Genomic DNA, 26,824 nt, shown 5'->3' on the forward strand with positions numbered 1-26,824 from the left:
CGATTTGGAGACTGGAAGCGCAACATGGACTAAAGGTATGTTAGCTGAAAAAATGGTGCGCAAGAGACGGGGTTGCCCATGAAAATAGACCAAAATCTGGATCATGGAACGCTCACAGAGGCAAAATATGTAATGATTTTGCTTCTTCTGGGCTGTTGGGGCCACAACCAAATCTTCCCAGGTCCCTCACGACTGTTGATTGAAATGGGGAAGAGATGGGATTGCGAAGGGAGGTGTTGAAATGTGAAATGCTATTTCTCCTACTGTCAAGTCAGTGCACCACTGTGCTATGTACCTTCTTTTTATATTACTGTCAATAAAAAGAGTTAAAACAAGTTAAGCTCATATTTGGTTTCCCTAAGTTTTCGTACAAAATGATTTCCACTCAGCTTGATAAGAAATGAGGGCAGTAAAACACTGGCCAATGACTTGACACTGGTTGCAGCAGTCCAATGCACACAAAGAGCAGAAGACAACAAGCACTTGGTAAGACTAGGTAAGCCAGTGTGTTTTTGATTTGTGTTTTTGCAACCATATGGAACTTTAATTAAAATTTTAAAAGTGAAAAAGTACAAAAGTACAAATGCCTGATGAAAGCTGCTGGGCTGATGAAAATAATGCCAAAGTCAAGAAACACAAAGTGCCTGATTTAGAGTTTGGCAGATGGGTTACTCTGTCATAAACGTTGACAGATATCCCATCTGGCTTATTACGATTTCCATAGGATATAATGGAATCGTAATACGGCGGACAAAATATCCATCATGTTTGTGACATAGTAACCCCATCTGCCACACCCTAATTCAAGCCCTAAATTTTAATACATCAAAGGAGAGATTAGCACATCAGCCTGCCACTAAAGAGCACCACTTTTAAGACAGACGTGCATATGTGCTAGGAAAAATGACATCACTCACACTGCAAGACAGCCAAGGACAGTTAATGGCGAAATGGTTAAAGTGGGCTGATCTACTACCCCAAGCTGTAAGGTGTGGTGGCTGCAGCTAAGTGTGAATGACAAATTAACAGGCTAGTTGATGATGACTGGTGACACAGAACCGGTGTCTGTATGTTTAAGTTTATGATTATTTTAATACATAAAAAACAAGCTACAGCTGTCTCCAGGCCAAAACTAAAAAGAAACTAATACAACGGACAATGGGATTTGCACTGCAAGAACTAGGATCCTTGATCCTACTAAAGAGATTATACTGAGCAGAAATAAAGGAGTAATAATTGCACTCTAAGAATATTTTTAAACATTTTTGACCACACAATATGTAAAAGACACCTAGAAATGGGACATTACCAAGTGCGGCAATGGACAAGTTGATAAAGAAAAATAAACAGTGAACTGAGCCATCATACAGGAACATAAATATATAAAGAAAACAATGTAAATGAAAGAGGCTGCTTTTAAATGATACCCAATACTGACTTAAAAATTACTGAAGCACAATCAAACATTTTTTTCACATATTTTAATGAAGAAACGTTGCAGAAGAACAGCTCGAACAGCGTAAAAAGGGCAGATTAAGTTGCAGGAGTACAGGGCCATCTTTCACCAACATTTACGCTAACTTGTTAGTGCAAATACTTTAGCCAAATGAAGCAATAATGGAGTAGATGGTTTCTTGATCTTTGTGCAAGGATCTCTGTGCAAGGATCTCTGGCTCTGCCAGTCTGAAACTCGATGTTCCTGCAGACAGACGGAGACAGACTGAGAAAGAGCAGACTGTCTGACATTTATACAACTTTATAAGCCAGATGTTTTAGACCTAAAGGACTTGTATGTAGTTGTAATAAGCTTTTATTTTATTTTTGGCTAATGCTCTAAGTGGGCCAGGCAGTGCTTAATTTGTGCTTGTTGTTTCCGGTGCTGAGCACCGGCACTTATTTGTGAGGGCCGGGGCTTATTCTTATGCCTCAAGCATTTGCTGCGGGCAAAAGACACATATGGGAAAGTTGGAGGAAGGAAAAACTAAAAAACGTCATAAAGGGAGAAAGTAGAAAGTTGTAGGTTGAGCTGAAGGGGCAGGGGTGGCCGTAAATGGATTGAAGAGGCCCGAGATGGCTTCAGGATTACGCTGCCTCAGTATTCAGTGCTGGCAGATTTAATTACAGCAGTCTTGTGTTTAAGAGAAGGGCTTTGAGCACCGGCACCTCTTTATTTACAAATTAAGCACTGGAGCCAGGGCCTGTGGGAACTGGCTCATGCCAAAGCCAAAAATGAGCATTGAATCGGGTCCCAAAGAGGCCCTCTATTTCTGTGATTCACTGACTGAAAAAAAAAAAAAACGACATTCATGCCTGTCAAATGTTAGAACTGCAATGCAATGTCACCAGAAATGTCACTTTTGACATGGGGAAAAAATGACAGGTAGCTATTGTAATTTACCATAGCCCAAAGCTTTTTTCTTTTAATTTTAATTGAATAACTACCAAGTATTGACACTTAGGCCCATATTTATGAGAAATGACGCACAACTGCGCTAGCACAGTTGTGCGTCAAAAATTTTACCGAAGCTAATGCCATTCCCTAGCGCTATCTGTGTGCCATATTTTCAAAAAGACGCACAATGGTGTTAAGGAATGGTTCATAGCTCAAAAAAGATGCTAGCTGCTGATGGATGGTGTTAGGAAAATGGCGCTAGTGACCAAAAATGATGCTAGACTGATTAGTGGCAAAACTTCTGCCGCAGGCCAGACTAGCATCATTTTAAGACTCACAAGCAGCCAAAAAATTGCGCCTGTCAAAGTACAGACAGGAGACATTACCACAACCCCAATGTCCACCACAGGGGACCAGTGTCGCCAGGACAACTCCAACAGAACCAGTGCCAGTCAGGGGGCCTCATTTAAGTGCCCCCCAGTGGCACATAACCGACAAGCACATATACGTACCTGGGATGGGCTCCCTCCTCCTGTAGTGTCCCTGTGATGTAGGTGGTGGTAAGATGGGGAGTTGGGGTGGGCCTCTATGTTCCCAAACATGGTGGGCTCCATGGTGTTTCCCCAAGGAAATGTGCCTATCAACACTTTAACGCCTGGAATGACCAGGTGTTAAAAGTTGACGCTAATCAGCCTTAGCGTCATTCTTTAGGTCTGCCTCCTAAGTGTGTGTCGTTTTAGCGTCAGGAGGTAAATATGGCACTGGGGGCTACCGTCATTTTTAGGAAGGGAACGTCTACCTTGCATATCATGGTCACAATTCGACCCAAGGTGGGTTGGTGCTTCCTAAAAATGAAGCTAACTCAGATATTTTGATGCTATATGGGTCAAGGGTCAAAATATAAACATGGAGTTAAGTTAGCGCAGCCTTAGCGTAAAACAAAAAGATGGTGCTAAAGCAGCAATAACTTTCCATAAATATGGGCCTTAGTTTTAAACTTACCTTGTCAACTTTTTTTTATTGCTTTTGGCCCTGCATAAAGGTGCTGTATAAGCTATTAAATAAACATCCACCAGATTTTGACTTTGTCCAGTAAAACTCTGTTTATGAATTTATCAAACGCAGGATGCTGTTTCACATTTATCAAATACTAAGGTCATGTCACTCAGTCAGTCAAAGAACTTTATTTTGGCTACAAGAGCGACAAAAGCACAGCAACAATAAATAATTACAAATGATTAAATAAAATACATACAATACATGTGTTTAGCTAAAATAATAAAATTAAATAAAAATTGAATACGCTCCCAGAGTGAGTCTATACATTCTGGCTGAAACCATTATACAGATCAAAGGGCCAGATGTAGCAAAGGATTTTTCCCATTCTGTGTCAATGGGAAAATGTGTTTGTACATATGGCCCAAAGTTTCCCTCTGACATCCAACTTGCCCCAAGGATTTGGCAACAGCAATCACTAGCATAGGCTGAGTGTCTGATCTAAGGATTTGAAGAGCTAAGTCGGACCTGCAAACTCCCAGCTGTCTACAACCTAGGGGCCAACCATTTCCTGCGTGAAGCAGTGTATGCAGGGCAGACAAATAGGACATGAGGGAGGTTTTAAATGGGTGCTTTGCAAGCTGGGCAGATTGTTGTTTCATCATGTGACCAGCGACTAGTAAATAGTCTTAATGGAAGGGTGCCAATACGGTACTGGAAGTACAACTTCCTCTCTCTTTGCACCGTGATTATGTCCCAGAAAGCCTCATATTTGCACTTCTCTTTTAGGTTGGTGAAGCCACGTGATAGTGAAAAGAAGAGAGTGAAGAGCGACCCTCGTGTCTTCATAGTCTACCATGTGCCAGTTCAGTTTTTTAAGATCACTTTTTGAAGGGAAAGAAATAGTGGTTGGGGAATCCCAAAGTTCTCGAAACCAAAGAGAGTAAAGTAGCCCATTGATGTGTTTGAACCAGGGGATACTATGAGAGTGGTCAGCTTCTAAGATGACCTGTAGGGCTGTAGTAAAGGAGGCGAGCTCCGGAGTGGTCCAAAGACACGGCCAATACAAGAGGGTACGTAGACGGGCTTTGTGGTCAATGCGTTTCATGCCTAGGTCTTTAAAAAGAGGAAACAGTGGAGTACTTGACGGGAGGGACTAAATTCCGTCAGAAATTATTTTCAGACTCCTTTATTTCTTGGGCTTTGGCATAGCCCCAAATTTCAGCCATATAGAGGGCTGAACTTACTGCCTTGGTTTCACATATGCAGATTGCGGGCATATTGGTTTGATATATGAAAGGTTAAAGCCCTTTATTAAAACCCCTGTTGTTTGCTTTAACTTTAGTGCTTGCTTTGCAATATGTGATTTCCAAAGCATTTTTGCAGTTAGCATTATGCCCAGGTAATTAAAAGTGTCAACCTTTTCAAGTGGAGTTCCCTCGAGAGTGAACTTTCCTCTAAATGATCTGTGTGGATTAAGTGTCATCAGTTTTGTTTTGTAGACATTGATTTCAGGTCCCCATGTGGAGCAAAATTCCTCAAAACACACAAGGAGTTTACATAATCCACTTGGGGTCTTGGATATCAGCAATGTATCGTCTGCAAATAGCAGAACCAGAATTTTCTGTGTGCCTAATGATGGTGCATCAGCCTCCAGTCTAAGGTCATGTGTCAAGGCCATTTATAGATTTACATCTAAATTGGGTTCTAAGACATTAAAATAAATTTTGAAAATTTACAAAGTAAATGTATCTCAGTTTCAACCTATGGTGTCGAACTCCGGGTGTCTGCCAATGTCACGAGGATCCAAAGGCTGGGAAATGCCTTTTGACACAGACTATTGTCGGTTCCACCTACCACTTCTAGGTGGGTTTGCCATTCTGAGTTGCGTGTTTTTTTATAAGTCGGACATTATCAATTTACTCCCTTTGTCCCTTTGGTACTTTGGCTCTCGATGTGGTCAAAACCTGAGATATCTTTTACGAATTCTTTTATTTTAGATTGTCTTGCTGTAGAGAACTGCCTAAGAATACCTTAGCTCAAGTCTGTGAGAAACAAATCTGCAAGATTAGGAAAACCTGTGATCGTCTTTCTTCATTCACCAAAGTTTTTTGACCAAAGAGAACAAATTAAGCATTTGTTTACTGATTCTTGTATGGAGTCTAGGTTTTGGGTGAATCCCTTAAATCATCTGTAGTGGATCATAGGTTTTTTATTGCATCTTGCAATGGAATGGAACCCTATCTTTTGCTGATCCAAAATCCATACCGTAGATTCTGTCTTACAACGTTTAGGTTCAATGTAGTGGACCTGTTTTTTACCTTCCCTGAAAATATTTCACATTCTAAGTTATCACCATGACCGTGTGAAAATCGTTCTATCCAATCTTCTGTTCATTTTATTTTTTTCTGCTGCTTTTTTGCAGATCCATGGGACAGTCTGTTAGTTCTTTCCTTGGAACAGTTTAACGTAAGGTCACACAAGGCAGCTTACTATTTTTATCGCACTTTAACTCGGTTTATATTTGTGGCTTAACTGTTCTACATATTAGGCAGTACCTGAGGATTAAAAACGCCAGGTTTTAGTGAAAAATGCACTTTACGTTTAAAAAAAAATCTTTTTAGATTCTGTATTTTTTTTAGAAGAGGCATTATGTGGAGATAGTGTCCTTCTGTATGTGTATGTTTTATGCATTTTTATATTTTATTATTTTAAGACATTTTATTCTGCCAAATAAAGTTTTATTGCTTGACTGATAGACTGATTGAAATACAAAGGTCACCGGCTTCTCGAGCCACACTCATTTTAAGGCCCTGACCCCTTTTTCATCCACTAACGCCATGTCTATGACATTTACAGATTGGATGTAATCCAGTAGGTCACATATGACATTACATGGGATAAAGGGCTCCAAACCTTTTTTCATTTTCTGAAACTCACTGTAGTGGAGGTGAGAGACTGGCTCAAGGATTCCTAATCTTAGGGCTCTTGGTTTCCTGTTAACTTCTATGAATATAGATCCTTACCTCCTCACCTCACTCGTACCATTCCTTACTCTATGAGTACTGTGCCAGCATCACTACAGCTTGCTCACCCATTCCAAAGCTTTATTCTCTTTCTGTAACTAAGCGGCGGACTCCCCTAAAACCCTTCACTCTTAGTCTCACTTCCTGTTGATACTGTGTGCCCTCCCATTCAAGAGACGTTCAGGAAGGCTGCTGAGCGCTGTAGGGGCCTCCACTTGTTACCTTCATAAGTAAGCAATTTCTTGTTAATATGGCCCCTGCTTTGGCTGTCTGCATTGCTGTTTTTTTACAGTCATGCTAGATTGACTCCAGTTTACAGTTAATTCTCTGGCGCTATAAGGGGGTGCCTGCTATACTTCTATTCCTGGTTGCGTTACAACTAATGGTATGGGCTGATACTGCAAGCACGTTTATTTATAACAGCGTGAGACTATTGTTCATCAGTGCTCGCTGGGTCTGCAACTCCTTAAGTCCTCTCCTGCAGAAGTGAGGCAGCCCACTTTCTTCGTGCTCGAGAGAATGGGGTCTCAAAACCAGATTTATTTATTATTGTTCTTTGTTCACGGGGGTGGTATCCTGCAAGCTCACACTATTGGCATTGCAGCAACTCGCTTTTTTGGTGGCTTTTGGAGATGGGGTCCCATGAACAGATTGATTTTGGCAGTGCAGCAGTTGGCATGTTTATTCTGATCATGGGAGAGATCTCACAAGCCTACTGTTTGGTGGTACAGTACCCGCTTGCTAATTCTCTACTCACAGTGATTGGGCCCACAAATCACCATTACTAGCAGTGTGCAAGCAGCTCCAATAGCAATTACCAAGTGAATGGGTACCCTTTTATTCTTGAGTTACAGAGACCTGGGAGGACCCAGTTTTCAACAGGTTAATAGGAAAAAGTGCGCCAGTGATTGGTTGTGAAGGTAAGGTTAGTACACGTTAAATAGCTTTCCGATTTTATGAATATGTTGTCTTTTAAAAGGAATAAGGACATTGTTTTTGTCTTTTTTTTAAAGAGGGGAAAGCAGGGAAAATGAGAGTAGTACATTTCTTTTCAGGCTTATCTTGGTCACCCTATCCTGCAGGTCACAAACACTATTTAAGGAAGGGGCCTTCTCTGCTGCACGTCTTTGTGACTGTGTTTCCAGTGCTCTTAACCATGCGCAAACATTCCCAGAAAAGATGCCATGCCTCACTTGCCTGCAATAACCACAGAGGCTGTTCAAGTCCCTTACCTTTTCTGACCTTTAGAAAATTCAGGAATCCTTGTTAGAAGTTTACAATAATCCTCCTTCTTCTTCATCTACTTTCTCAGGGACATAAGATTTTTCGGTTGCCTCCTCATCTTCGATATCCTCCTGCGCATCCCTGGATTATGATGTTGAGGAAGCTAGGTTTTCTGCAGAATCTCCTACTACTAGAGCATGTGTATCTAAAAGGACGATATGGAAGCTGATAATTTCTTATTTACCCCTCAACCTTCAAATCCCCACCCTTTAACTACCAGCCAAAGATGAACAACCAAATACAAGCACAGGCTGTTTTTGACAGTTTCACAAACCTCTAATTCCTAGAGTTCCCATCGTTCCTGCAGTGATGAATCTTTTTAAACAGGAGAGAAAAAATCCTAAAGAATTTCTGTTTTCAGACTTATGCCGTGTCTCTATCCTTTAGCAAAAAGAAGCTTAGAACTTCCAAAGACATTGACTGTTGACCCTCTTTTAGCTAGTCTCACAGGGAAGTTGCCCCTTTTTTTCCCTTTTTTTAGAAAAGGTGTTTCTACCTGAATCAGCTGATAAAAGGCAGAGGATGCCCTAAAGAGATCACATCCTGGGCTTAGCTTGGCTATGAGATCGGAGATATATGCCATCTTGAACCCCCAATCACTTGTCAAAGACTTCCAGGCTCTATCCTAAAGCATTCAAGACCGAGATATCTTGCAGCTCCTTGGAGATCCACGCAAAGCATTTATCAGATCTAATGATTGGTAACTGAAGAGCCTCAGTCCTGGACTCTGCAAGTGCAGTAGCAGCAAGACATCATCTTTATCTCCGTGGCTGGAAGGTTGATGCCGCCCAGAAAAGTTGTCTATTGAAAATGCTATATTAAGGCAATACACTGCTTGAAGAGGAACTGAAAGAGGTGCTTTGGAAGTCTTAAATCACATAAGCACACACAGCCTTTTCCATATAGGCAGAGACTTGCAGAGAGAGGAAAGAAGTATGAAAATTACAAGAAAAGGAAGCATGGCTTCTTTCACAACATGTCAAGATTCCAGCCCAGTGGCACCCACTCTAATTCGTTATCCCCCTCAGACAGGTGGAAAGGGTGGGCAGGAGAAGCTTTCTTCACTAATTTGGGTAGATCAAGATCCCGGTTGAAGTTGACATCTTCATTTTCAACAGGAATGGAAGGAGTCAATTTCCGACTGTTGGGTGCTCACATTATTTTGAAGGAATATGCAATGGAGGTCTCCCCACAATTTCTGGATCCCTACTTTGTGACAACAACATAGCCAACAGATTCACACAAAAGAACATCTCTGAGCAACAGTATTCTCTCCCTAATCATGAACAAGGCTGTTATTACAGTAACTATTTGGGACTGGTGAAAGGGCTGCTATTCACATGTATTCCTGATAAGGGAACCTGGATGGAATTACAAGATGGTCATCAATCTCCATTTTGTCAGCTTCTTTATTGCCAGGATGAGATACAAAATGAACACTCATCAACAGGTAATTCCACTGAATTTAAAGAGGGTGTTTTTAGCCAGAAAAGACCTCCAGGATGCATAGCTGGATGTTCTTATGTCTCCATCCCATCAGAAATACCTCAGGTTTCTGTAAAGAATCATCACTTGCAGTTTTAAGTACTGCCCTTTGGCCTCAAACATCCCTCTGAGCCTTTAGGAAAGTTCTAGCACCTGTGCTAGCAATCTTACACTCTTGTGGGATTATGATTCATCCTTATTTTGATGATTTGTTAGTCAAGCACCAACAGAGGAAGAAGCCCTCAAAGACACTCAGATAACAATCCACACACTCCAGAGTTTCGGCTTCCTCATAAACTGGAGAAATTCTTAGCTCATACATTCCGAAGGTTGGAGTACACAGGTTCTTCATTTGACACAAATATCGGGAATGTCTTCTTGCCCAAGAACAGAAGGAAAAGACTTCAGAGTCATCTAGAGAGGCTATTGTCAAGATCGGAAGCTCCAGCAAGATAGTGATTACAGGTCTAGGGAACAAGGTAAATTTAAATATCTCCTTACAGCTTCCTTCTGGTTTGCTACACCAGAAGGTCTTGTCTGTGCAGAGAGAGATCCATTGTTATCCTCTCCTCTTTTGTTTTAGGCAGAAACCTTAAGTATTGTGCCACGGGCTCGGCTTCACCTAGGGGACTTTATCTATCATAGCCTCAGGTACAGGGTACCTCACCAGAGGAATTACGAACAGATGATTCCTATGTCAACATCAATTTGGGAACTGGCGGCTTGGTGGATGAACTCAGCTTCCCTAACAAGGGGAATCATGTTTGCTTATCCAACCCTGTAATCTCACTAAATCAGCTAACTCCTCAGATTTGTCTTTGGGGTGAACACAATATACTTACACCTGAGGGCCATCTTTATCAGGGAAGTCCTGAATTTACAGGCAGGCTATCTACGCATAGGGGGTTATTCCAACTTTGGAGGAGGTGTTAATCCGTCCCAAAAGTGACGGTAAAGTGACGGATATACCACCAGCCGTATTACGAGTTCCATAGGATAAAATGGACTCGTAATACGGCTGGTGGTAAATCCGTCACTTTTCCGTCACTTTTGGGACGGATTAACACCTCCTCCAAAGTTGGAATAACCCCCATAGTCTTTCCATCCTACCAGGATTTTGCATTGAATCCTTTCACATTCTGACAGACATGCCATAGATGGGGAGTCGCTCATTTGTCTGAGAATATCAACAACGCGCAACACCAGCATTTCCTCTTGAGATTTCAGGAAGTGCAGGCATTAGAGCTGGATGTACTATTCAATCCTTGGTCAGAGGTCCTACTTTATGCATTTTCCACGATCCCACAAATCCCCAAGGTTCTAGCAAGACTACAGAGGGAATGGGTTTGAAATGGTCTTAGTATTTCCACACTGGACAAGGAGGCAGTGGTTTCCACTTCCCCGTCAGCTAGCATTAAAGGGACCCCTGGTATATTACGAGTTTTGTAGGAGGCCTTCGAGAAGCAGCTAACCCTAGCCACACTTAGATTGGAATGGCCAGCAATCCAATCATTTGGAGACTCCTGGGGTGATTTATATCTGATTCGATGCTTGGTACCTTAAAAGTTTTAGGCTTTGATGTCCTACACTAAGAAATCCTTTTCCTTCCTGAATCTCTTCTTAGTGATAGCATATCTCCAAAGGTCAAATTCAAGCCATTAGTATCTATATCAGAGACATTCCTTGCAGTCATCACTACAGCTAGGAGCTTTGGGGAACTTGGAGCCCATGTTGGCCACCATCCAAATCTGAAGGTATTCCTGGACAGAATAGTTTTATCTTAAGATCACAAATTCTTACCAAAGATAAACTCTAGATAGCAGGGGAGTATCCTCCCAGTTTTACCATCTGGAACAGATTTTCATCCCCAGTCTGTTCATCTGTTGTGAGAGCAGTATCTATATAATGGAAAAGATGTGCAGAGTACAGAAAATCAGACAGCCGTTTCGTAAGTTTTGTCCCCGTCCAAAGAGAAGAAAAAACTACTTCATCTACATTAGCTAGGTGGCTCAAAATAGTGATCTCCATTGCCTATGAGGGCAGTGACACAGAGGTCCCTAGTTTCATAAAAGCCCATTGCACCAGCTGGGAGGCTATACCTTGGGCCAAATGGTCTGGGGTATCCATAACTGAGATATATAAAGCTGTTACCTGGGCTACTCCATCAACATTTATAACTCATTGTGGGCTTGACATAGCAAAACAGTCAGAATTGGTGTCTGGTTTTTCAGGTCTAAAGGGTACACTGGTACTGAAGTGATCATGCATTTTTCTTTTCTGTTTTTATGTGTTCAGTAGCAGGAAGTAGGAGAAATGAATGAACACAATTTGCTGCCTTTTCCTTATGGATGTCCCTGTATTTGCTTCCTTTTTTGTGTTTAGGGGGTCATTATTAGTTTGGGGTGATCAGGAGGTACTGGCTGGATTACTTAGCAATAGTCTTCATTACTCAGAGTAAGCACTGGGACGAGTGAGGAAGAATCAGAGACTGAAGATTAACAGTAAGTAATCCAACCATTCACATTTAATTGATGTGAGGTTGTGTGGACCTGAATCTTCCCTGTTTCTGACAGCTGGATAGAATGCAGGTAATGTTTGAAGGAGGTAGCATCTAAAGAGTTCTCCCTTGAAACAGTAGCCCACATATGGTTACCGTGCCCGACACATGTCTCTTAGAAAGCCAGAGTGTGCCTCCTTGCCTGGTGGAGACTAAAACAAAAACACATTATTTGCCCTCAGTGTGACCATACAGGAAGTGGAGCTAACAAACTCCTCATGTTGTGACTAACTGTTAAATAAGTAGTGCACCTTCAATTGAGAGAAAGTGTTTGAGGATACCACAGTTTTATTCTTATTAACTCCATTGTTTTTTGCAAGTAAAGTAACATACAACAAAAGAAACACAATGAAGGGTTGAGCCCTTATATTCCATATGGCAGCTTGACGTCATCCGAAGCATCAGTACAAACAGGAGTAGCTCTTGGTAAAATACACTTCTGTCACCCATCAGTAACATGTCCTGCAATTATTTTGACTTTAATCCAAAGTTCCATCGGCCTGAGTCCAGGGCGTCCAGATTTTATTATATTTCTCTTGCAACCCTCAGGCTTTATACACCATCTTTTCCATCACTGAGCACTGATCCATGCCCCTAGTCCATTCATTAGTAGAGGGAGATTGGGTTCCCAGCCAGTGATGCACTAGGTTCCTCTTTCTAACCAGGTCACCCATAGCTATAAGTGTACGGGTGTGCATCAAATCTCTGCTAAAGTGTCCATAATTCCCAGCAAGGCTAACTTAGGGTCCAGGTCTAGCCAGCACCCCTCCACTCTACTCAGGACCCAGTGTACACGTTATTGTTTAGAGCCAAGAGATACTGCCCTTTCCCAGATTGTACACTATCAATTTGCATTATAGGGGGGTCTATTTGGGGGTGCCTGCAGCTTCTCTTTGTACGTGTCAAAGGCATGTCACTATTGTAAGTAACAGTAAAACAAGGAGGAATGGAGATGAAACTCGGTCACCAAATTTAAGAGAGACTTCAAATGACCACCCTCCCAGACATCTCCGAGTGAGAAAACACCAATAAGCTCCCATCTATGGAACCCAAGAAGAACTGAGCAAGCCATGTACCATGCCACAGAGGGGTCATCTCTGTAACTGGAAGGTGGCACAACCAACTTGGATACTAAAACTATTAATAATTCTAATTTTTTTGAACATCCTACAATTATGCTGGGGATGCTGCACCACTTCAGAAAGCACCACTGGTCACTGAAAATAAGAACAGTACAATATCCAAAATGTGGGCAATGTAAAGGAAACTTCTAGATGATTCTCTTGTGTTTCTTTTGTGGTTTACACACTGACAGCCTTGAAATGTTGATATAGAATTTTTTGTGAGGTTCTGCTCCAGAGTTGACTTTACATAATTATTGATCCATACCAACTACAGTTCCCCCCCCACATAAACAACTGAGATGCCCATAAAGTGCTACTTAGAGCTCTAATATGTAATAAGGGAATGGCGTGTATTAAGGATGGATAGAAAGATGAAATGTTTGGAAAAACAAACATCAAGAACATAAAGGTTTTATCCGTCATACCAAACCTACAGAGAACAGTTGCACTTAAAAGCCAAGGTATGATCATGACAGATTACACAAAACAAAAACAAACAAAAAATTATGGCTGCCATTCTTGAATTGATCTCAGCTGCTAAGTTGTCAGGCTGCATTCTAGCTGACATTTGTGCCCACCATGCCCTTCTAGAGACCAGCCATATGCAAAACAGACTTTGTTCTGTCACAGTAGAAACCCAGTCTGAGCTGTCATGCCAAGCCCCCTCCATGTAAGAACACAAGCAATCCCACACAATGGTATCAACCTACTGGGATTCATCAGTGAGGTGCAGCTTAAGTTTTATGACACAGCTAGCTTAAGACCCAGTGCAAAGACCAAGCCTCATTATTCCAAGTAAGGAGAAAGAGATTAATGTCCCAATGTGCCCCCCCTTCATGCAAGTACATCCTTGAATAGGTATTGTTGTGTACTTTTGAGCGAGAAAGTGAGGGCGTAAGACAGAAAAACAGAGAGAGCTTTAAAGTCCAGCCTCACTGATCAGGTTCTTAGTTTTGGCTCTATTTGACCACCTTTGTGTCATGGTTAGAATTTTGTGCTATTTAGTTTGAGAGAGCAGAAACAGGTAAAATATAGTTAACATTCCCCACATTAGTAATATACAATATCATACTCATACATGATAGTTCACTCCCGAACATGTACCTTAATACCTCATTGATGGCACATAGCGCATATGCGTGGTTAAACATACAGCAGTGTAGCTGTGCAGAGGGGTGGGAGGAGAAACAGGAAGGACCAGGAGATGAAGCTCCTGACGCGGCCAGGTAAGTGGGGTTGCAGCCAGGTTTTGGGGTGGAGGAATTTTCAGGGGTGGGGGATGGTTTTAGGTCTCAGGGTGAGGGGGGGCGCAGTCATTTTTTTTGCAAGAGCGGAAGAGTTCTGGGTAGTTCTAAGGGCTCGGGCTGGGTTTTAGGGCCCAGGATGGGGGAGGAACAGTTTTCAAGGGTGGGGTCAGTTTTAGGGCTTAGGGCAGGGGGCTGGAGGTCGAGGTAGTTTTTGGCAGGGGGCAGGATTTAAGGCCTCAGGGCAGGGGGAGGGGATTGGGTCGTTTTCAGGGCAGGGTCAGTTTTATGGCTCAGGGTGGGTGGTCGGGGTAGTTTTAAGGGCAGGGTGGGGTCAGTTTTAGGGCTCAGGGCGGGAGGAGAAAGGGCAGCTTTCAGGGAAAGGATCAGTTTAACAGCTCAGGATAAGGGGCTGGGGTAGGGGTATTTTTAGGTAGGGTTTCAGGCCCCATGGCTGGGGGAGGGGAAGGGGTCATTTTAAGGGTTGGGGCTGGGTTTTAGGCGGTGGGGGAAAGGACAGTTTTAAGGGCTAGGGCAAGGTGGATTGCAGTGCTTGTGTATCGGGTGTTAGGGCACAGGGTGGGGGGCTGCGTGTGCCGTTTACCACTCATATTCCTTTAGCAATCATGCTTTTACAACAAAACTGGGTACATTAATTCTGAGAGCATTTTATATGGAAGGGACCCAAAGTATCTCTGCTATTTTATTTCCTGCTCTGCTCCATAATGTAACCAGCTGAAGTTGATAACACCTTGTCTGCACATGCTTAATACTGTGGCAGCCCTGAACACATCCTCTACCATTTCCTTTCACATCTGTAGAAGCCAAGCAGGCGTTCATGCACACATGTGTTAGCAAGAGGCATGCTGAAATGATCCTTACACATAGCTGACAGGTTTCCCGGGTCCATGTGTGACTAGTTAGGCCAGTTCTGTTCTTTTTCTGACACTTTTAGGTGGCATAAGACGCCACTGACCATCAGGTACACCTTTGTCAGATTAGAACCATCAGCAGGTATCATCTCCTTCTTACAAAAACTGCTTTGATCTGTTCAAACTGGGGCCTTCTCTTTCCAGATGAGTCAACATCATATGCCAGATATCCCAAGGCCCTGCCTTGTCTCCTGCTTTATTCAGTTCATAAATACCCCTAACAATAAACCTGAACTCTAACTCAATTCATAATCAGATATATGCTGACAATGCTTAGGTCAAAGAACTTCCGAAATGTGTCCTCTGCCTCTCACAGGTCCATCAAAGGATGCAAAAAATGGTTCCTCTAGAATGTTGATAAAACTGAAATCTGATCTTTGGGCAAGGACAATTAACCCCCGTTCTCACTGACTAGGGCATGGTCACTGGAATCCTTCAATTGCAGGAGAAAAGGTCTGAAACCTGGATGAGTGGTTCAACAGTAAGCTCTACTTCAATAAAAAAATAATTGCAATAACGAAATTGGCTTTTCATCATTTACTTCTGATAAGGGTTCTATCACTCCTCCTTCTCCCCCAGGAAACAGCCCTAGTTCCAGCTGTGGTTATTTCTCTACATAAATACTACAGTGACCTTTATACTGGACTCCCAGGTGAACTGTCTTAAAACCCCAAAGAGCCCAGACCCATCAGAGTGCTTCCTGTTTGGAACAGGAACACTGTGCCTCAACGCAAAATAACAAACCAAACTTAAAACCCTCTGTACTGCACACTAGGCTTTATATGACTGTTTGCTGCTCTACCTTGCCGGGCCTTTCTTCCAAACAGAAGTCTCTATTTTCCTAACCTACCTGGCTTTATGGCAAATATATATAAAGATCTCCACTGGAATTCTTCCATGCACACAGCTACCTCTTTCAACCTCAGAAACGAAATACCAGAAACAAGAATCTGACTTTCTGAAATCAGGAGGGTCCTCAAAACCCACCTCTTCAAGTTATAAAGAGCTTAGACAATCTCCAGTGACTCGGTTTGCAGCCAAGAAGGCCAGATATTCAAGAACAAGCATTGCCTACACTGACAGGCTATATGTTTGCATCCTCTTCCAATGTTCTAACACCATTAGTTAAAAGAAAATCATTGTCTTGTGTACCTTCTATTCATGAGAAATACCTCCTGGCAGTACAACACAATGTGGTATTGCACACGTTAGCAGCCAACACAATGTTTGGCTATATATGCTTTGCAAGCCTGTACATAGTGTCTTAAAACTCACTTGTCTCTTCGACTCCAGGTCCACTCTCCACTGGAGATAAATGTTCAAAAGTTCACTCAGTTGCCAAACTCCAACAGTGGACCAGCAACTGTTTTTCATCTCTGGCATGAAATGAGCATGATCAGCCGCCCCCTCAAATGTGCATAAAAAACCTTACAACACAGCTTCCATGTCAGCATGACTGGCGTAAGAAAACATGAAGCGGGTTGTGTGATGGCTTGTGTTATAAAACACAAACGTGCACAATCGTAGGCTATAGATGGTACCTATAGGAGAACACATTCTAAGAAGATCACCAGGCAAAATGTTTAAAAAAGGAAGTTTGCAGAAAGCATGCTAGTCACAGTGTTACTAAGTTCCTTTTCTGTAGAAGAGAGGGTCACAGTGAGAGGATGTCACTTGTGGACCAAAAGCATGGGAGATGCAACTCTATGCTTTTTTGTTTACTTTTAGTTTTTAAAAAAGGTTACTGCAACAAAAACAACGTATATGCAGCCCAGCCTACCTTCTCACAAACTCATAACTACATCTAAGGCCACTGAAAGTAGCCCCCATGCAGAGTTGAAAATGGCAATGACTTGCTAGAAGAAACAAATGCACTGCACCATCCGAAGAGTAACCAATACTCCTACTATGGATGCAAAAGGAATGCATATGCAAAACATGTGCAGATCCCACAGCAAAAACACTTTCATATGCTCCAGCACTGAATGGGCGAAAAACACAATTCCAGTAACTGCACAAGACAGACTTTCATACTTATTTTGCACTCCACTACAAGTGTTTGGTGGCTTCATTTGTCGACCAACACTTCATTCTTTGCAATCAGCACCTTCAATGACTGTACACTTTCATCATATCTGACTTCGGCCCTTGAGGTCGACAATGATATAGGAGAATGCACCTCAATCCTCACTCTTGCTGGCAAAAGCTGAACTAAAACAATTAGTGGAGGTATACCACAGTAACAATAATTTCCCAGGCAAGCATAGGGTAGGTGGAAGTATTCAGAAGGTTACTCGTTGCCATAACATTGAAAACACTCATCTAAATATATTCAACTTTATTTTGAAATAAATATATAATTTATTTTGACATTAATATATCTAAGAATATATCTAACAGACCAGCAATGTGTCCAGTCCAATAGCACAGTACTAATGACAAAACTATACATGTGAGAAATATAATTTCTATGTTAGCAATAATTATATAAGGCAACCTAAGGAACATGGTATATCTCAGTCAAAATAGAATGATGATATAAACTGCTGCTGCATTAAAAAAAGAGTATTTACTGATGGAGTAAAGGTAGTGCTCATATCTTCAGCAGAAATCTAGAAGGTCAGACTGAATAAAGTACCTCAGTGGTGTTAATTGGCCAGATGAACAAAGTTTTTTTTCTCGTTCACAAATGGCCCGATTCACAGAATTGGGCCGTCTGCAACCAAAAAAAGGCATCTTTCAATGTACAAAGACACACTTTGCGATTCAGCAACCTATTACCGAATCACAAATTTGGTTTGCGATTTGGTATTAGGAAGGGACATATTTAGGGCATCCCTTCCTAATACCGAATCGCAGTGGTATGTGTGAATGTTTTGCAACCGAAATGCAGTCGCAAAACATTCACGTTTTACCACCTACTTAAAGTAGGTGGTAATTCATATGCAAATGAGGAGTCCCAAACGGACCTTTCCCCTTTGAGAATGGTTGTAATAATATTTTTAAGAGCATGCAGTGGTCCCACAGACTACTGCCTACTCTTAAAAAAACAAAAAGAAAACTTTTCATTTTACTTTTTGAAACGCATCCCGTTTTCTTTGAAGGCAAATGGGCTGCATTTCAAAGAAAAAAAAATGCTTTATTTAAAAGCAATCACAGACATGGAGGTCTGCTGACCCCAGCAGGCCACCATTCCTGTGATTTCTGTGATTCCCGATAGGCAGTAAAACAACACCTGCCACATGAATATTAGTGAGGTAGGTCTATTTGTGAACCACTAGGAATCCCTGAAAGTGTAAAGCACACTTTCGTACATGGCTGTTTGCGAACACCAAACAGCAAATTGCAAAAAATCGCTATTTGGTCATTGCAAATGGCCCAAGGTGCTGATTAAAACCATATATTGAAAGGATGTGAAATGTTTGCTTCATTATCACAATACTGGAGTTAATAATATAATATCTACACTCAAATGGACAATATTTTTGTCAACAATATTTAGAACACAATAGTTATATTACCATGCAGGATATCCTGCACATTCTGATGTACAACCAATAGTCACCCATTTCTGAATCTCAAATTTAAGGGTGCATGACACGGGCTTTACCCTCCTATTTAAAAGTTGCAATTTTATGTGGCAATGCTTTGTGGCCGTAATTATGATCACAAACTACTGATCAATTACCGACCACTGAGTTGGGATAGTAACTGACTGACAAAGGGGACAGCTTCCCCATTGTGAATCATGCTTGTTGGCCTTGGAGGAAGCAGGGAGTGGTCCACAGCACCACTGTCTGCTCTCATGGATGTCTTCCCACGCAGGAAACCTTTTTTTGAAAAGTGATACCTACCCCATTAATAGACATGAGTTGCTACAAAAAATGTTTCCATTATGGGAATGCAAAAGTAGGGTTGAAGGTCTGCTATTCCTTGCAGGTCTTTACCATATGTATGCATCTAATCGCAATGAGTCACAATTTGTGCCTAGTTAGTAGTCATTAGACAGATAATTTTGTGACTTCTCACAAATTACCAATTTGTGATGCAACCTATTATTGTATAAGTCATATTTCAAATTAAAAAGACATTCACAAGCCATTCGTATACATATTGCGCATCCTGGTTCGAGATTGAGTATAAGTATAACAGCCCCTTTGCACCAGAATTAGAGTTTGCCAGACGGGTACTTAGTCAAAACAAACATTCAGTTTGCCGCCTTACAAGTGAATTAGGACATAGTGCACTTGAAATATACAGAATCCTGCCCCCAAAAGGCTATTAACAGACCCTTAGTCACTAATCTAGACGTGTAAGAATGTAAGAACAAAACTGTTAGGGATTATAAAGCAGCAGAAAAAAACTTCATGCAATCTTCAAAGAAATTAAACAAGCCAATGCATTGAAAAATTATTTCAGTAACTAGTAGGAAAAGCTATTTATCAGACAACACCTCGAAGAGTTAGGTAGAGCAGATGCTTGCAAGGGCCACAAACATCTTACTCAACCCTGAAACCATTTTAAAGATATGTACAGCAAACAATATGGCTCCATTACATTGCAATTTCATATTACAAATGTATCTCCAATGCAACATACAATAGGCCATGAGAAAATGTATACACAGCCCAATCACTCGAAGCAATGGTTGTCCTTACCTGATGCGACAGAAAAAAGATTTCTCCTCCAAATAGGTTTGGGTGGACACATCTAAAGAGGGTCATTTAAAAATGATGAAGTCATTAATGAGGAACTCATTCTAATATAAATTAGGAAACACATTTCTTCCAGTCGGTTCTCACTACTTCTGCCTACCTCTTCTGCATCATATCTCTAAGTTCTACACCTTGGTTGGGTCTTCATTTTGGCAGCATGATTAACAATGAGATGTCTATTCCATAAAACAAACACAATACATTTTCAGCAACAGGGCTATTTCACTTTATATTCAACTTCTTTAGCCCTCTGGTTTCAAGTGACAGGGTACTGATAACACCCGATAGCTACCACCCCCCACAAAATCTTCCTCTCCACATCACTGTGCATCTTATAAGGGGAATCACACACAACAACGAGCTTTGACAGCTAGCAGGGCAGAAGATTTTCAAGCAGTCATTTTTTTAGAGTAACCACCATAAAAACTAGCAAATAAACACACACAATTTTTTTCTAAAGACATTAGAATAGATAATTTATAGCAAACATTGTTGAGGATATATCTGATGATCAAAACCAGTAAGAGTTAAGAAACTATTTACAGGTCAAGCAATGTTCACTTTACCTATAAATTGCAATGAAAGCCCCCAATCTGATAGGTATTTGTACCCACAGTTCCGATTCCTCACCATTAGAATATCCCGGGTGCCAGACTGCATATGAAAGATTTTCCAGCATAGACCCTGTGTGTCAAAATTTGGCATCACCCCTGCTCTGCACTGGAAATGACAGCTGGAGCTGAATATAGGCGCACCCCAAATGTTCTGATGTCACTTCCTTTCTTTCCTCACCTTTTCATGTTGCCTTGTTACTGATCTGTCACAAAGCAGGGCCACCGTCACGAAAGTGTATTAGAACAGATCGGCAGTGCCCTGTGATAGGTACTAGCGCTGTGAGATACTACGCCACCAAGCACAGTGAACAAAGGAGCTTATGTGGCGTTCAGGTGAGTGCTTCAGCCAGGGACGCCTTATCCAAAGAACCTGGGCTGGTGAAATTGAAAAATTATGACTTGGAAGGTTGCTCCTGGAGGAACCATACACGAACTATTATGGGGTTAGCAGAATAGACAAGCATTTTTTCACAAAGGTTTCATTTTTTTCACTTAACTCCTTCTTTGGTAGAGAGGCTTTTTTCTGCCTTCATTGTGGAATGCTTCTATAGATCTCTGGCACCCAGAATGAAGCCAGGACAAAAGCAGAGACCGATTATTGCACGTTTACTTAATTAAAGAAATAGGGACACATTAATACGTCTCAATAGATCAAGAACAGACAGCTCTTTGATTGCCTTCTTTCCAGCCTTCACCCCATGATACAGGAGATGTGATGATCATATCCCACAGTTAAAAAAAACAGTTGCCCAAACAATTGATCAAGTGCTTAACGTTATACCTGGCCAAACTTCGAGTAGAACTCGCTGGTAAGATCCAATTCTTTACGCAACCAGAGGCGGCACTAGATTACCTGGAAATCTGCACTGTGCATGCTGAGAAGGTGGGATCAGGTGCAACTGGCCAATGCTTAGCGACACTAGAGACAACAATCTCCTAGCACATACAATAAACAGCACGAATGACGCACTGATGACCCATCACAATAATGTTGGCGACGCCTTGTTAAGTACTAATTGCCATGCTGATTATCTTGCATCAATTGGTTTCCCTTGATATACATGTTTACATAGCGCGTTGCTAGGATGCGCCCCACCAGGGTCCTCTTAATAGTGTTCATTTTCACAATGGCCCACATATGAAACTGTTGCATGCATAGATAATGGTTTGTTGGTGTAAGGGAAGGTACAGGCTCAGTAATTTGCACTGGAAGCGGGGTAGATGGACAAAATCCTGATCCTGTAATGAGAGTTCCTAGGACGCCAGAGTCGGGTAATGCACTCAAGTTCCATCAAGTGTTTAGTGAGCAATCAGTGGTTATGAACACTGCTGAGGTATTGTTATTTTTTCTCTTTTGGTAGGGACTCTTTCCTGACGATTGGGGTTGATGTGGGTGTAGGGTAGAACAAGGATTAAGGTGACGTTGTATTTGGTACTGGATGACTATCGCAAGGAGTGCACCATTAGATCATAAAATCTAGAAGCTGGACTGTGCCTACGTAGAGGGCACAAAGGGATGAAATGATCACTCTTAAACTAATTAGCTGGAATGCACGTGGGTTTACTAATCTGGAAAATCTTGTCAAGAGCAGGCTTACATAAACAGACACAGAGTGGACACCACTTTTTTGTGAGAGACACATAAATCACTAGGAGCGTGCCAGATGCTTGCATCCACCTGGGGACAACAGACACTTTGCATCATATTCTTCTTACTATACTGGGGTAGTAGTGCTTATCCGCAAAAATATACACTTCACATTGCAGGGGTGGCAAGGGGACACACAAGGCCGTTGGCAGCTGGTTATGGGACAAATAAATGACACACGTTTGGCCCTTGTAAGAAATTGGGTTGTTGGTTGATGGGGGTGTGAGCCCTAGTCAAGTGGCACCCACAATCCGATCACATTACTAGAATACGGGTGAATCAAAACTTTAGAATGCCACATGAATTATTTCCATCACGAGTAGACTGATAGATAAAACCTCCTACATAAATGCTGGGCATATTTCCATTATCAAGATGGTAATTATATAGACATTTTTATACCTGTTCGGAAATGTATTGGTTACCATGGTGGGCAATTTTTTTTAGATAACTTCAACAGTTGCGGATTTTACAGATCTGGGGTAGGAAGAAACCTCGCATATGATGGACAGTCCTACCCCAACCCCTGGAGAGGTAAAGTCTAGCAGTCCAAGATCTTCATCTTATTACCTTGTGGCGTAAGCCCACAATGCACAATATTGAGTCCAGGACATAGTCCAGCTCATTCATGTTAAGATAGACAGAACACTTGTTGGACCAGACTAACTAGTCACAGCAATGGCCCAAAAACGCAGTACTAAACGGGAGGAAGTGGATAGAATAGCTGCCACGTCCCATTTTTGGTGGGGTATCACAGACTATTTGTGACTGGACGGATTATACTTCCTACAACAGTCGATAGGAATCAACCATTTCCTTGCACTGTAAAATGAACTGTCAGCAGCTTGTGCACTACAGAACATGGGGAGAGCAGTGCTGGGCAACTTGTTCCTCGATGGATCGATCTTATTCATACAAGATTTTCGGGAGTGGGACAGAAACATGGCACTGGGAACATTACTGTGCTATCGACTGCACCATACCACAGACAACACTCACAGATTTCCTGAAAGCTCTAACAGGGCTTCCAGTACTCAATAAAAAGATCAGGAGTAAAGACTTTTCTAAAATGATTTCATAGCTATACAAAGAGGTGATTAGGACCAAGACATCTCTGGTATGTGTGGCAAAAAGGCACAGGGAAGCTGAACTTAGGGAGGATGAGAGGGGGCAAAAACTGGCTACAATGCTGTGCTCACATGAGGGAGATGCCCTTCACATATCTATTTAAACAAATACACATTACATTTTTGTATCGCCTGCAGGAGACTATTTCACAATTTCACCCAGGAGCTACGGTGCGGTGTAAGAAATGCAAAGCAATTAATGTGGCCTTCCTGCACGTGGCCTGGAGCTGCCCCATCTTGACTCAATATTGGGGTGAAATGTTCTCTTGACAGAGATGTTAGAGATACACCCATACCCCACACTGGAACTAACCCTTGTGGGGTTGAAAGTGGCTACATCTAAGACATATTGAAAATTAGTAACAATGGACCTGCTGCTGGCAAAACGGTCAGTGCAATATGCTGGATGGCACCCAAACTGCCTACAGATGGTGACTGGTTGAATGATATGGCCTACTACTGCATCACAACAGGAGATTACAGTAATATGCTACATCCCAAAGCATGTCCTAGAGACTTCTGTGAACCTTTACAGAGCATACATAAGAATACAGGATACTGGGTCTTTGTCTCAGAACTGATGGGAAGTTGGGGGTCGGGAGACGTCATTAGAGGGCAGATATTTCTTGTTTACAGCAATTTCTGCATTAAATGGCAATGTGTACCGATGATACGCCATAGACGACTAATGTGACCTTCATAAGGACCATGTTTATTTACTTGAGGTATTGTACCTCCCTTTTATAGTTCCTGCTTCTCTGTAATTTAGATTTCTTGTGGTTTATGTGTTTAAAAAATAATAAAAATAAATCTTAAAGAAAAGAAACATAAGAAGTCCGAGCTGGCCTCATCCCAGCTTCGCCACTCTTTTTCCGAGAAGTCATGAGGAATGTCAAGGTCGCACCCCCCTCAGTCTCAATTCCCAACCAAGGAACTGATTCTGCAGTTGGTCCTGATGGACCCCTAACTGCTGTGGCCATCTGCAGCACAACCAATTGAGATGGTTAAGGAATCTGTGCAACAAATCTTTGGCAACCTGCCAATTCCCTCTGGTGCACCTTCTAGGCTCTTGCATCTATATAGGCCTACAGTCGAATTACCACCACTGAGTTAGCCCTAGTGCTGCTTATGCATTCCAAGTCTGATTCAAATTCAGCTGACTCCACATTAGGCATCGTGATCCATGTTGATTCCTGCCACATCAATGCTGCCGCCTCAGGGGGATGCCTATCCTTTTGCTCTGTCCAACTCCAAACCAAATCCATCTCGACCTGAGCCAAAGTTGTGCCCCAGAACAGTAGCAATGTGTCCATCCCCAGTACCTTTTGACTCTGATAAAACAATGCCTTTGACTGCGAGCCACCCTCCAACACTGTAAAAATGTTTCGGATCGGACTTTGACCAAAGTCAAGCAGCTTTTAGTGATGAAGGTGATGACGGGGATAAATTACCCCCACAATACAATTATGACAAGTTTTATCTGTATCTATAAGTGGCCATGGTTTGGGCACATTCCCTGACATGGGGCTGGGTTTGCCCCTGCCCCTTCCCAGAAGAATCAGCCTAATTTTCTCCAGTCGTCAGACAAATGGCTGAAGTCCTGGACTTTTTACCATCTTTTTAGGTGAAAACCAATGCCCTCACTGAAGTCGTACAACTGGACAGACCTCGTCTGAACCTTTACTGGCGTTCAAAAAGCACAGACTCACACCCTTATTGGCAGTTGGTCTACACCCTGCTCCTTTCTACTTGTGAACAGGCAGGTGACAAGTCTTCACAGACCTGCTCAGTACGACACTGCCTTCTTAACACACATACTACTTCAAAGATTATGGTAGTTCAAGGTTCTACTAGCTACCTTTTTTCACTTCTTTCCCCAAGCCCTCTTGCTTCCATGCAAAGAGTAAAAAAGAACTGAGGCGTTGAGAAAGAGGATTTTCTCATCAGCTAGCCTTGCACTTTGGTCAGGCAACGCTCGCTGTTTGCTGGTATGTACTCCCAAGCATTATGAGACATGGTCACAGAGATCTTGCCAGCAGTCCCAGATGAATTCCCTGCCAACTTGCCACAGATCATACAGGAACCAGAGTGTGGCCAAATATGGCAGACCTAGACACAACCAGCTGTTTACCCAGAGCAGTTGGAACTAGTGTGGTGCTTGATCGCCAAGCATAGATGAGATCCAAGGACTTCTCGGGTGGCATCCAAACGTCACTCATGGATATGCCTTTTGAAAGTTCTCTGCTATTTGGTGAGAAGGATGACTTTTCTCTTAAGCACTTTAAAGAAAGAAAGTGCCATAAATTGCACCCTCCACCTCTCCACCCTAGCAAAGCAGTATCCCCACCAATTTCAACCCTTTCGAGGCATCGCTAGCTGTTTCACTTACAGGCAACATCAAGGCCCACCACACCAATAACAGGAACCCTATTCTTTTCAGGGTTGGGGCAAGAAATTCCAGGAGAGAGTGCCCAGGCCCGCAGGGACAGCGAAACTACCAGTCTCTAGCCCCTCCAGCAGCAGCTTACAAGCTGCTTTGGTATGCTCGGCAGAACATAAAATCTGGCAGGTGGATCCTGCAGATATTGCAATAGGACCGACACTCCTTTCCATCCTGCTGCCTCTTCTGACTACACTGGAGCTGCTTTCAGGGGACTTTCTGCCCATGTTGCTGTTAGAAGGTCAGGTTTGTGTGGAAAAGAGATCAATAGAGACAGTCCTAGCATCAGATGTCAGACCTGTGTTTTACTCCTGTTATTGCTTAGAGCTGAAAAGGGGCAGAGTCCTTCATCCTATTGTAGATCTCCTAATTTCTTCCTGTGGAAGGACAAATTCAAGATGCTAACACTGGCTCAGGTACTACATATGCTCTGCATCCATGGGATTGGGTAGTAGTGTTGGACCTACAGGGCACTTATTCCATGTTCCTGTCCTCCAGGCCTATAGATGCTACTTGCAGTTTAAGGTGGGCCACAAAGCATTTCCAGTATGCCATGCTCCCTATCACCCTCACCAATGCATCTTGGCTGTTCACCGAGGTGATGGTAGTTGTTGCAGCATACCCTTGGAGGTCGGGTGTTCCAGTCTCTTCATACTTCAATGACTAGGTGTTGCTGCCATTATCAGTCATGGACTACCTCCAGAGGACAGCCAACATTCTTAAATCATTAAGGTTCACAATCAACGTGTCAAAATCACAGTTGACTCCTTCGTCCTAGCTCCCTTCCATCACAGCCATCCTGGATACAGTGCATTGCCAAGGCCTTCACTCCAGATCAGATAGGTCAGGGCATTCGGGCTATGATCCTGATGTTTCAGACACAGTCCTGGGTCTTAGTAAGGACAGCTGTGAGGCTTCTAGGACACTGGCCTCCTGCATCCTACTGGTCGATAAAGCCAGGTGATATATGAATGTACTGCTGTAGGATCTGAAGTCTCAGTTGGCCCAGTACCAGGACAATCTTTCAGATTTCATCCAGGTGTTTTTGCAGAATGCAAAAGATTTAAAGTGGTGGCTGTTTAACCAAATTTGGACCAGCAGTAGACATCTCTCCCTTCATCACCCAGAGCGGATGGTGGTGACAGATGATTAATTGCTAGGTTGGAGAGGTCATCTCGACGAGGTGGCGATTGGAGGACGACTTGTTGGAGTCACGGGCCATTTGCTTGACTATAAAAGC

The 26,824-nt window shown here is 42.4% G+C and overlaps 1 protein-coding gene across 2 annotated transcripts in view; it reads right to left on the bottom strand.

The window, feature by feature from the left end:
• PER2 (period circadian regulator 2) overlaps positions 1–26,824 on the bottom strand; it is a 441,952-nt gene that overhangs the window by 302,640 nt on the left and 112,488 nt on the right. For both annotated transcript variants that reach the window (XR_011199417.1, XM_069213793.1), the window contains exon 7: positions 19,699–19,750. Coding sequence is in view for 1 of the 2 variants with exons in the window: in XM_069213793.1 (XP_069069894.1) it covers positions 19,699–19,750 (52 nt within the window). In the remaining variant the exon portion in view is untranslated. The remainder of the gene's footprint in view (positions 1–19,698; positions 19,751–26,824) is intronic.

The sequence above is a fragment of the Pleurodeles waltl genome, chromosome 11, assembly GCF_031143425.1.
Source record: "Pleurodeles waltl isolate 20211129_DDA chromosome 11, aPleWal1.hap1.20221129, whole genome shotgun sequence".
NCBI classification, from domain to species: Eukaryota; Metazoa; Chordata; class Amphibia; order Caudata; family Salamandridae; genus Pleurodeles; species Pleurodeles waltl.